This window comes from Haliotis rufescens, unplaced genomic scaffold (assembly GCF_023055435.1).
Source record: "Haliotis rufescens isolate VD_foot unplaced genomic scaffold, xgHalRufe1.0.p SCAF_1, whole genome shotgun sequence".
NCBI lineage: Eukaryota > Metazoa > Mollusca > Gastropoda > Lepetellida > Haliotidae > Haliotis > Haliotis rufescens.
Window position 1 is genome coordinate 46808023 of NW_025963779.1, and position 13293 is coordinate 46821315.

Sequence of the window (13293 nt, forward strand, 5' to 3'; positions counted from 1 at the left end):
AAGACTGGTGGGATGGTGAAGGAACGATCGGGTTGGCCTGGAAATTGATTTTTTGCTATGAAATCCCAAGGTGTACCGCACCCTGCGTACCATGCTCAAAACGGAAGCGGGTGATGTCAAGTGCGTTTAACTTGCTCACCTGCGCCGCAGTGGATAAAGCCAAGAGAAAAATTGTTTTCTTAGAGAGGTCATAAAATGAGTATGTGTTGAATGGCTTGAAGTGGGGCCCGTGCAAACCTAAGAGTACAATATTCAAATCCAACGCAGGGGAACAGAATTTGGCCTTCTGATCCTCATGCCTGAAAGAGCGTACTAAGGACTGCCTGTAGTTCCGGGACTTTGGTCACTTTGTAATTTTTCCGAATGAGCAAAACTGAATTAAGCGCTACAAAATATGTTGTAATGGTGCTAGCCTTCAAGTGTTTTTTGGTATGCAAGTGTAGGAGGTATTCACCTAAGAATTGAGGTGACGCTGTCGTGATATCTTGATTATTTGCAATACAAAAGGTTTCAAATGATCACCACTTGTCATTGTATAACCCCCCTGGTAGAGGGACGATGTGCCAAAGCAATGACTTTAGCTGCATGCGCCTAATTGCCCTTGGCACTTTACGCCTTTATAAGACAAACCATGCATGCAGATGAATCCTGTCTGGTGTTGGGTGAGGTAGTTTGCTGTGAGGGTGGATGAGTAGGTTGGACCACTCTGGGAGCAGTAGTGGATCATCTTCTGCAAGGTGTTTGTGGTCGACGAACCACCCCCCTGCTGGCCACCAAGGCACGATAAAAGTCAGAGCAAGGCTCTTTGTTTCTTTACTCTTTTGTGTCATCATGAGGAGAGAAAGCATATGACTTAGCCCTTCCCAGGAGATGCTGCATGAGTCCACCGCCCAAGCCATACATCATAGTTGGTGGTTCTGGTGAGTCGTAAACAGATCGATGTTTGGTTGCCCAAAGAGATGAAGCACCAGTTGGAACGCACCTGAGTGAAGTTTCCACTCTGTGGGAGCCACCTTGTCTGGTGGACCCAGACGATCCACTTGATGAAAGAACCAGAACGTCTGTTGAAAAAGGAAGTGGGAGTGCAATGTCCCTTGATTGCGCAGGCACCACACCACCATACTGTTGACAGTGGATATTGCGAGTTGGGTGGACTGTAGCTGCTCCTGCCAATGTGAGATGGCCAGAATGATTGTTCTAGATTGTTTTTGTGCAAAGTTTGTTGGGTGCCGTACCACGGCCCTGAGGCTGTCTGGCCCTGTAAGTGAGCACCCAATCCCTGAAGGGAGGTGTCTACGAACAGATGTAGATTCGGGGACAGTCCGGATAAGGAGACGCCTCCTAAGATGTTTGACTATTGTCAACCAGTTGAGGTGAGTCCTTCGGATGGCTGGTAGAATGATGTAAGGAGACAGGAATTGTTGTATTGGATGCAGTTGTAGGCGTCCCCTGTTGGCAAATCCTGGGCTGAAGTGAGTAGCCCCAGCAACACTTGCCATTGGCGAAGTGTGTGTGATTGATGCAGGGCAGGTCGCAGATGGCGTAAGATCTTGAGTCATCAATCCATCGGCACTCTTAGGAGGTCCTGATATGTCTGAAACAGGCCCCCTACGAACTGGAGCTAGTAAGAAGCAGTTAATTCCGACCTCGCCTCGTTGACTATCCATCACAATTGAAAAAGCAAACGCCTGCCACATGGATTGCATGAAGTTATGCATCCAATTGTTCTGGTAGGGCGTTGTATGCTGCACATTCATCTGTTGCGTTACCGGGTAGGCAGGAGGTGCAGCTCTAAGCTGACCTAGTGTCGATGACATCACCCGAGAGCCCATAGGCAGACGCTACGCTCGGCACAAGCCCTTGTTATGAGATGCTTATAGGTGTTGACTTGATTGTGGCTTGCACTTGCGCTGGCACCAACCCAGTAGAAGCGCCGTAGGACGCATGCGCCGGCATCTCTGGGACTGTCACTGTGAAGGCCATGGATGCCTGAAAATTTTAAACAGGTGCGATATACATGATTGAGCCCAAGGTAGTAGAACATGGAAGTGAATGAATGTCGGCAGTCACCATAACTGTGGACAAAGCTCCACCCGACGGCAAGGGTTGGGTGGTTATGGAGACCGGCAGCGTCCTGCGACTGAGACATCTTCCTCGCTACATGGGACTGCTGTAAAATATGTTTGTGAGTGACCTGTCTATAAAAGATGAAACGCGGTGGAGAAAGAGGTGAACAAAAAATTTCATTTGAAATTTGGAGTGCACACTTGAGAGCAGTCCAAGCAACGTGGATGAGGATCTTTAGAAGATTTGTTACCAAAACAATTTGTACACATCCCAAGCATGTGTTATGCAAAATTAGAAGTTGTTGTTGAAATAGACTTGAGCATGTGGATGAAAAAACACCAGGTTGCAATCAGCAAAATATTTTTGAGTTTTTTAAAGTGTACAAATTATAAACACATGAAAACTCTATATAACGCCAAAGGCTACAGGTATTTAAATATACATAAGCCTGTTAATACCTAGCGGAGAATTGCAAACAAACTTGACAACCTCAGTAAGGGGTAAACAAATGTAACGCAAATTCAACGAAACAAAGAACCATGTGGCGGGAAAAACATTGAAAACACCCGCATATTAATACACAATCAAGTGAAAGTAATATGAAAGGAATACATCACCAATCGCAGACGTAATTTAGTGTGGTAGCAGAAAGCTAACCACTAAATTAAACGAATAGTGGCGATGGTCCTACAAAAGCAGACTTGAGATAGAAACAGCCTTTTCTTTTTCACCAGGACCATCGCAAGGCACTGTCTCTTTTGACATAAGGTAAGCAGTAAATGCATTAAGGAGTCATGCAGAATAAGTAAAAAATCGCTACTTTATAAATGCATACGTGGACAGTGACTTGTGTAGCTATTGCTCAAATGACAAACCATTTTACACCTATTTTGGGAATGTCAAAAGGTATGCCCCATCTGGTCCAATATGGAATACTGTCTTCTCAATAAAGGGAAAATAAACATTCATATTTCAAAAGAAAATGTTTTACTCCGGTACAGCTTAAAAAACAATAATCATGCAAACACAATAATCTTGGAGCTAAAAAAACTCATATTTGACAAAAGAATTGAACACAAAATGCCAACTTTCCAGAATATCCAATGGGAGCTAACTCAATACTACTTACCAATAAAATATTTTGCAAATGTGAATGATGATATGGGATATTTCAACAGGTGCTGGTCAAGCTGTCATTTACTCTTCTCTTAACGTATAATTACTATATGTGTAATTTATAATGACAATAACAACACGACAACAGATAAAGGAACAACATTTATTGTTAAATTTGGGCGAGTGAGAGAAACGGAATACGATTGTGAACTACTCAAGTTTCTAAGCCAAATCAACTACAAATAAACACCCATTGGAGTATTTAACTTAAAATAACTAACAGTCCATATATGCATAGCACAGGTTAGCCTGTTAAATTTAAAATTCATAATGGACAAAGCTTTCATAAAAAATATCGTATGGTATGGTGCATGTAATGCATAACATTCAATGGCATGACATAACCATTGCTATTGCCATCATAAACTCAACTCAATATCTAAGTAATAATATGCGCAACTGTAAAATGAAAATGCAACACAGAAAGTTAGTGAACTGATAGACAGATCGTACGACCTCTCTGCAACAACAATCAAATTACCACTATCGTTGCCTTGAAACTAACCACAGTTGACAGAGAACGGATACAAATATCCTGAATGCCATACTTTGACATTAAAAGTCCAATTTGTTGTAGTTTGACTATTTTATGTCAACATACTGTTTTGGTGATCAAAATAGTAAGACTTCTTCAAACGGTGACTCTTGAAACTACTCCATATTCAAAACATATCTGGCAATATACCCAAGTGCCACACTTATGACTACCGTATATTATTATTTTAAATAACTAACACAATATTGGAATATTTTATTCCAAGGAAAACAATAGTTTCAGATACAGTTTCTTCCCATCACTGAATCAAAATGCTTTTTAAGTGATATTAATTCATACTTTTTAACTGAATGACGGGTAGATATGGGAGGAGGTTTGTGTACAGCTGAGTGCTGTTTCTCGTTTAGTTTACACATTCATCCTAATCTCCTTCCTAGATGAACACGAAATACAATTGAAATGGTAAGTGATACACAGAATGGTTCACATGGTGCATGTGACATAAGACAGAATGTGAGTGAGTGAGTTGGGTTTAACACCGCTTTTAACAGGATTACAGTTATATCACAGCGTGTCAGCTTAATGTGGGAGGAAAGCCCGAAGTGATGCAGGTCTCAGACGTTAACCACTTCGGTGAAACCCACGAGCATGGGTATGGTGCTGACAAACCTAGAAACATACATAATCGGGGCGAACCGGGATTCGAACCCACAATCATAGGTTTCTGGCACGCCTAAGGGACACAACTCTGCACAGCAAATCGCGGCGCCTTAGACAGCTGGGCCACCCATGCACCTAAAGTAATTGTTAGGAGATAGGTCTTTTACAGGTGGGCCCTTACGCATAGTAATGCAGGGTAAGTAAACAAATGTACAAAATACTTAGACTTTACTTATGTTTTTACTTATCCTGCATTACTCCTTAATGCATCTGTATCAGACAGAGGGCATACCTTCAGATGTAGTCCTCAGTGACATCAACTCTACAACTACTTCAACCAATCCTGTCCGCGGAGTATGAAGACGTCCTGGTAAAAAACAGCAAGAGCTAAAGTCTAGAAATTGATTTACCAAGCCAACTGCTGTTTAGCAGAATAAGCAGGCAAGGTAGTAGTGGGGTTCTGATCCTTTCCTTAACAAAAGGTTCTGTTGGATCGACACTGATCATTGTAAAGGCCTCGGGTCGAAGGTCTGTGCTCCATAGCAATGGCCTTAGCTGCCCTCGCCGAAAACCTTTTGAACCTAGAACTCTCATAAGATGAACCAGGCGTGCAGATGCAACCTGCTTGGCGTTGGATGTGGTAACCTGCTGTGCGGATGTAGAAGTATGTTAGGTCACCCTAACTCTATGGTAGAGTTATTGGATCACTTCCTGCAAGATTTCTGAAGTCTACGAACCACCCTCTCACTGGGCCATAAAAATCAGAGTTCTCATCTTCTGCATCACCTTGGGAAGATGTCCTGGTGGCTAAAAAGTATATGCTCTTAGTCCTTACCAAAGGATGCTGAATGCATCCACAGCCCAAGCCTGCGGGTCTTGGATCAGGGAGACATAAATTGAGATCTTGTAGTTCTGGTAAGTGGCGAAGAGATCGATGTTGGGATGACCTAGGCGTTGACATACTAGATGAAACACCTCGGTATGAAGCTTCCATTCGTGGGAACTACCCTGTCTGGCCTGGATAGAGCATCTGCCAGAACGTACCACCAACCGGTAATGTGCTTGGCCAGATCTACCAGATGGAAGAACTGGAACGTCTGTTGAAGGTAGGCGTGACAGTGTGTCATTCCTTGATTGCGCAGGCACCAAAGCACCATGATGTTGTCGATGGAGATGATGAACTGAGTGTGCCAGAGGCACTCCTGACAGTGTGATACCGCCAATATGACTGCCTCTAACTTGAGGTTGTTGATGTGCCAAGTGTGCTGTGTGCTGGACCACAGCCCTGAGGCCATCTGGCCTTCCAGATGGGCACCCCAACCCTGTAGAGAGACTTCAACGAACAGGTGGGGTGTCAGGTATAATCTGTTAAGGAGACACATTATAAACCTCTAGTGACGTCACTCTATTGTCTCGCCAGGGTCTTCTTTTACCGACTAAACCTCTACTGGTAGTTTACCGGGCATTCCCAGGGTAAGCCCCGGGCATTCCTAGGGTAAGCCCCGGGCTTTCTGCAAGAAATCCCGGGAGATTTTCTACTGAAAGCCTGGTTTTTGCCCCGAAAAATACCCTCTGTATTGAATTACCTTTCTGCATGAAAAAAAAACAACAGAACATGGCTCAACTATTTATTGATATTAGATGAAATTGAGCGTCACAGTTCGATTTAGTTTGTCTTCAGGTCATTGGTCATCTGCTCTTTTTGGATCAGCTTCTTCACGTGATGGCGAGTTCATTTTTTTCAAAATACTAAGTATGTCAGAGACCGTTGCCTTTTGGTTGTCAGAAGTTCTGTAATTTCGAACGGCGTCGCTCCGATGTCCTGAAACAAATTGTTCAGATTACTGAAAGTAATACACATACAGCATACAAATACACTTAAAAACTATTACAGATTCCAAAAACCCCAATATTACCACATATATCATAAATAAAAAAGAGCATCTTACTGGTTTGGAAAAAATATTTCTTTGATATGTTATGACTTTTGCTGAATAGCAATTTCTTATTACTGCAGGACTAAAATGTTTATCAACCTACCGGTAATTTCGCAAATCATTTCTTCATCAACGTCACCTTGATACAATCGAGTGGCTGCCGTGGCTCTCAAGGAATGGTTTATCTTCATGCCCTCAATACCGGACGTCTTGCACAGGCTTTTGACGGTAACTTGTAAGGTTATTTCACGCTCGGAGAGTGGATCTCCTAAACGGAATTTAAAGTCATCACTTTCCTTGTCTTCTTCAGCACAGGATGCCAATTCTTTAAAAACTGACTGCGTCAGAAATATATCGTTGTCTGCGTCCATCCTCTTCAGTGGAATTCATTCGACTGGCTTGAACCACGTGCGCTCATTGTTACAACTCCCCGCGTATTGCAGTTAAACTCTCAACAGTAAATATCAATGAAGTCATGTTAATACCAATTAGTAAAATTATTTCTCATTCATATTATTTGATCAGTTCATAAGTGAGATCAAAAACTTGCCCTCGGTTTTGATCCTACACTTATAAGACGTTTGACTCTACCGTCCACCAGCTGAGATGACTCCTGAGGTGAGGTGGTAGTGTACTGGATAGGTAAGGATTTGACGCGGGTGTAGATGACCTCTGCTTGTCAAGTCCTGGACCCAGAAGCACTGCCAGTGTGAGGGGTTGCTGGGGAGCAGGTGACAGATGGCGTAGTATCTTGAGCCATCTGTCCCTCGGATCTTTGAGGAGTTCCAAGTCTGTTAGGAACAGACCTTCTATGAACTGGAGACGGTAAGAGCTCCACCTGGTGATTTCCCTCTACCGCGTCCTCTGCCATGTAAAGAAGACTGATCGGGCGCCTGATCTTTCTGGGAGGAAACGTCTAAGATGGTAGTTGCCTGCCTTGGGAGACATACTCCAGAGCTTTTTGGGACATTTTATCTTGAGAATAACTCAAGACCTTAGCATGGGTATTGGAGATCTGGCTGTTGAAGTTGAACAGATATGAAGCTGCCCATGGCTGACAAAGGAACAGGCACTTAAAATCCAAATCCCAATTGGAGGTGGACAAATAACCAAGACTGCGGAATGCAGTGACCTTGGCAAGTGCCACCCTGAGGTGATTGCACATGTAATCAATCTGCTTCTGTTGGTAATCAACTACTGTCTGGAAGCGATGGTCCTGGTTGAAGAAATAAAGTTGTTGTTCTAAAGTCCCACTTTTACTGACCACCGCCGCTGTCCTGTGACCTTGATGACACCTAAGGTCACCTTCTTCACATCACTCACCCCAGCACTTAGAAAAACATACTTTTGAGGTTTCTGAAGCCAAAGTGGTGAGGCAAGTTAGCAAGTGATCCTGCATTACTCCTTAATGCATCTGTATTGGACAGTTTGGAGGTGGGTAAACCTTCAGAATACAGAAACCTCAATAATTCACACCCTGAAATACGACACCAGTTCAGAAAAGTTCAGAAAAAACGCCATTGTTCAAATCTCAAAACGATTGAACATAGGAATTAAAGAGAAATTCCCTATACACATTTAGTAATAAAGAAAATAATAGCTAATCAGCTTATTCTTTACTTACTACGTCATAGAGCTGGCATTGACAAACAAGATTGTCTAATATACTTCCACTGTGGGAAACAGAGTGACTGCAAATGGAAGTAGGCTGGCTCTGTATAGGGCGAGTTCATTATTTGCGTTGGGGGTTGGTAACCTGCTAGGCCACAACCAATGGCCCAAAACTTCGTACACCTTCAACGTCCTCGAGAGTCACATCGAGAAGATAATGACTGGCAAAAACTGTCGAACCTCCAAAAACATCCTTCCATGATTGTTCTGATACAACAATTGCTGTGTAAAGCCATGGTAAAGACTAACACCCTGAAATAGTGAGGGTAATTCGCTCTCGGTGGATTCTGTTTGGCGATCTCGTAAGCCTGAAGGATGACTGACGTAACTATAAGAATATGGTGTTGCGACTAACTTCAGTCGTGGATGTAGTAGACACGGGTATGAATAACCGCTTCCTCAAACCATGCCTAGTCTTGGAGCGGCAGATGAAAACTCGAACTGCTTGCACTGAGCCCAGGAGAAATTCACCTTCAGTCGATATTGGTGGGATGGTGAAGGAAAGACCGGGTTGGCCTGGTGGTTGATTTTTGCAAAAAAATACCAGAATAACCCGAGATGTACCGCTCTGTGCGCCCCATGCTCAAAGCGGACATGGGTGATGTTGATCACATGTAGTTTGCTCAACCATGCCGCCGTGGCTAATGCCAAGAGAAACCATTGTATCCTTGGTGAGGTCATAAAATGATGATGCATAGAGGGTCTCGAAAGAGGGCCCTTGCAAACCTCGAAGTACCAAGTTTAAGTCTCAAGCAGGTGGGCGGAACTTGGCCTTCTGATCCTCAAGCCTGAATGAGCATAGTAGGGCCTGTATTTGCTGGAACGGCCAACATTGAGTTAAGTGCAACCAAATACGTAGTAATGGTGCTACCTTCCAAGTGTCTTTGGGTACACAAATGTAGGAGGTATTCCGCGAGGAATTGTTGTGACGCAATCGTAGGGTCTTGATTCTTTTTCCTTGCAAAAAGTCTCAAATGATCCCCACTTGTCATTGTACAGTCCTCTGGGAGAGGAACAATGAACTAAAGCTTTAGCTGCCTGCGCCGAATAACCCTTCGCACTTTAACGCCTTTTAAAAACGAACCAAGCGTGCAGACGAAACCTGTCTGCTATTGGGAATTTGCTGTGAGGTGGATGAGTAGGTTGGACCACTGTGGGAGGGGTAGTAGATCGTCTTCTGCTAGATTTTTCTGAGCTCGACGAACCACCCGCAGGCCACCAGGACGCAACCAAAGGCAGAGCAAGTCTCCTTGTCTCCTTGATCTTTTGTAGTACCCTGGGAAGTAACACTGGTGGTGGAAAAGTGTATGCTTTTAGCCCTTCCCAAGGGATGCTGAACGCGTCCACCGCCCAAGTCTGCGGATCCGGTAACGGGGAGACATACGTCATGAGTTGGTGGTTTAGGCAAGTAGCAAACAGGTCGATGTTTGGTTGCCCGAACTTCTGAAGCAGTAACTGGAATGGTTATCCATCCCAGTTGATATAGTAGCCGTCTGCATGGTGAATTCCTGGTGGCGTACTAACATTGGCGTGTGTTGATGATACAGTAGACCGTCCTCTATCTACGAATCGAACCAAGTGTTCGTGAGGTGTAGATACGCAGTTATTGGCTTCATTACTCCTGTAAATAGCCATGGGATCACTGAAATGCCAAATGGAAACACTACCCATTGGTAGTGAACCCCAATGAACTGGAACCTAAGGAGTCTGCCGTCAGAGGGATGGATAGTCGAGACTGATCAAGGATAGAACGCATTGATCTTGATTCTTGGCAGTGTCAATGTGGTGAGGCATCAATAATGTGGACGTTTCAGATAATGTTCGTTGAACACGAGTGATTGTGGATCATTCTCATCTCGTCTGAGTCCTTCATGGGTACCAGGCAGATGTGAGGATAAAACTTCAGTGTTAAGTCTGGGTTGTGAGCCATCTCTACAACTTTTCTCACCAACAGTATGTCTATGTTGAACTGTGGTCAATGGTGGGGTTACCTCTACGTGTAGACGGAAACAGTGATGTAGTACAATGAGTACATAATCATCCTTGAGACTTGCCTCTGCCACGCCCTTTCCCACGAAGGGAATACTGGTCTTCCTTGAGAGACGCGCATCTAGGCTTATAATTGCCTGACCTGCCAGCCTGCTGGGATAGACTAAAAGAGACGTGCTCTAGAGTCTTGAGCGCAGTGTCATTCCAAGCATCTTGGGAACTTGGCGTGCATGTCTGCGATCTGTTTATTGAACAGGGGAGTAGATGACCAAGGTTGGCTTAGCAGCCTGCGCTTGAAATCAAAGTCCCAGTTGGAAAAATGCTAAAGTCTGCTTGTGACGGTAATCTCCACCAGACCGGCCTCAAGAAGAATTTTCATGTGGTCAAACTGACGCTGTAGGAAAATCACCATAGTTTGGAGGTGATCTAATCGGAAAGGGTTATCCTCTGATAGATCCTGATCCACTGCAAGCATTGATGATGTTGGTGACTGAAATGACAGAGCAAATGTAAGTTTGGAGAAGTCTTCCTCCAATGACCTCATGGTGTCCCTCTTATTAACCCCGTTACCACGGGAGGGTGCCACTGACACGAGATGATCTGCTACCCAATCGGGTACTTGCGCTAAGCCAGCGATCTGCTCCAGTGTGTAGTGCCTCCTCTATTAGAAGGCTTTGATGACCGGCCTGGATAAGGTGTCATGTGCTGATGTTCCTGTACGCGCTGGTGAATTCGTGCTGTCCAGCGATGTATGCTGTACCAGAAAGCACATTAGGTGTTTGGTATACATTAGGCGCAGGTGTAGGCGCTAACACTTGTGCCAAAGTTGTTGGGACAGTGCTAAGCTCATCATGTGCTGGTTGCATAACCGAGTACACTTTAAGCCCTTGGGGTGATGTCATTGTAGAGGCAGATTAGTAGGCAGATGCTGCGCTCGGCGCAGATCTATTAGACAATGCTCATCAGTGATGATTGGATCATTGTTGGAGTAAGGACCATTGTCCAATTAGCGTTCTGGAACGGTGTTGACGTCTGAGCATGCATCTGCTGCGCTGGGTATGTTGGAACAGCGCTAAGCTGATCATGCAACGCCTGCGTAACATTGTACACGCGCTTGGGTTGCAGTCAGGCGCTGCACTCCGCACAGGTAACTGATACACGAAGCTCATTGGTATTGACTGGATCATGGCTTGTGCCTGCGCTACCCGCATCAAAGCGTCTTGAGAGCAGTTACGATACTCACAAAATCCTCTGGTATTGTTGATTTCGGTGGAGGGTGCACTTCTGCAGTCACAGTTACGGGCGTCATATCACCCACCGATGATAACGGCTGGGTGGTAATGACCGAACCATGCTGCGAAATATGATTGTGAGTAACCTGCCTTTATATTGTTAAACTCGTTGGAGAGAGATTTACACATATATTACATTTAGAATTTGGCAAGCTCATCTGCGTGCATGCCGAAGAACATGTATAAAGATCTTTGGGCGATGTTTTCCCACGACAATACAACACGCAAGTATAAGTTATGCAATTAAACCATTGTTGATGAAATGGTACTGGAAGAATACCGTAGAATTGAACAATATTCTATCGGCAAAACTATGAGTTGAAAGTGTATACAATATTTTTATATACGCAATTCAATGTAAACCAAGGCTATTTACATTAGAGTTTGGCGGCACATCTGCGTGCAAGCCAACCAACGTGAATGATAATCTTTGTAAGATATTTTCCACGACAGTTAGTACAATGTGCAAACATAGGTTACGCAAATGAAGAATTGTTGATGAAGCGGGACTGGAAGATAGCCGTAGAATTGATATTAATCTATCGGCAAACATATTTTTAATGAGTTGAAAGTGTATACAATAATTTATTTATACGCAACACACTGTTACACCAAAGCTAGTAATATTTAAGAACACAAGAATATGTTATACGTAGCTAAGAATTGTAAACAATTTGACTACCTTGGCAGGCAAACAATTGCAACAGAATTCAAAATGGCGGCGAAGAACAAATATGTGGCGGGAAAAAAGATAGAATCTTTTTACGCCTAATTAATTCACATAAAACTACAAAATATGGTGAAAGTAATATGAAAAGAATACATCACCCATGGCAGATCAATTTTAGAATCGTAGGCGAAAACTGAAGGTCTAAATTAATCCAAAAGGAGAGCTCCGCTGGGACACGTCCTTGCTGTAGTGCGACAAACAGTGATGTCAAGAAGGTGACCATAGGTGTCATCAAGGTCACAGGACAGCAGCAGTGGTCAGTAAAAGTGGGACTACAGAACAACAACTTTATTTCTTCACCCAGGACCATTGCTGTTGCGCTGTCCTTCTAGTTGTCATAAGGTAAGCAGTGAAAATATATATAAAGGAGTAATGCAGGATAAGTAAAAAAATCAGTCAATTTTGGTCCTGAATCTACTTACAGTATTACTACTCAAATAGTTCTCACATAAAATGGATGTTTTAAACTGAGAATAATAAGCCATTTGGGGCTTTCAAATCAATCACTATGCCAAACCTGAAAAAAGACACTAACAGGCATACAATGGAACTTTTTCTAGTGGTTCCATGTCACTGAACCCCCAAATGTCAGCCCCGTATGAAAGTATTGCTGAAATATTTGCATCAAATAAAGTTGAAGTTAAAGTGCGGCATAAGACTGAGGGAATGAGTTGGGTTTACATCACATGTCACTGGCATAAGACTGAGGGAATGAGGGTCTAACATCACAAGTCACTGGCATAAGAGTGAGGAAATGAGGGTCTAACATCACATGTCACTGGCATAATAGTGAGGAAATGAGGGTCTAACATCACATGTCACTGGCATAATAGTGAGGGAATGAGGGTCTAACATCACAAGTCACTGGCATAAGAGTGAGGAAATGAGGGTCTAACATCACATGTCACTGGCATAAGAGTGAGGGAATGAGGGTCTAACATCACAAGACACTGGCATAAGAGTGAGGAAATGAGGGTCTAACATCACATGTCACTGGCATAAGAGTGAGGGAATGAGGGTCTAACAGTAACATCACAAGTCACTGGCATAAGAGTGAGGGAATGAGGGTCTAACATCACATGTCACTGGCATAAGAGTGAGGGAATGAGGGTCTAACATCACATGTCACTGGCATAAGAGTGAGGAAATGAGGGTCTAACATCACATGTCACTGGCATAAGAGTGAGGGAATGAGGGTCTAACATCACAAGTCACTGGCATAAGAGTGAGGAAATGAGGGTCTAACATCACATGTCACTGGCATAAGAGTGAGGG

General features: G+C 43.7%; 1 protein-coding gene across 1 annotated transcript; it reads right to left on the bottom strand.

Moving 5' to 3' along the window:
- Positions 1 to 5573: 5573 nt before the first annotated feature.
- On the bottom strand, positions 5574 to 6932 carry LOC124136470. The gene is made up of 2 exons (XM_046502389.2): positions 6440 to 6932; positions 5574 to 6221 (listed from the first exon to the last, which is right to left on the bottom strand). Exons 1-2 carry the CDS (start codon positions 6705 to 6707, stop codon positions 6082 to 6084), a joined length of 408 nt encoding a protein of 135 aa, XP_046358345.1. The 5' UTR covers positions 6708 to 6932; the 3' UTR covers positions 5574 to 6081.
- Between the last annotated feature and the right edge of the window lie 6361 nt (positions 6933 to 13293).

Excerpts from the sequence above, each read along its gene's own strand:
- LOC124136470 (XM_046502389.2), bottom strand. The coding sequence starts at position 6,707 with ATGGACGCAGACAACGATATATTTCTGACGCAGTCAGTTTTTAAAGAA. Across the intron at positions 6,222-6,439 it reads AATGATTTGCGAAATTACCG|GACATCGGAGCGACGCCGTT; the intron begins GTAGGTTGATAA and ends AATTTGTTTCAG.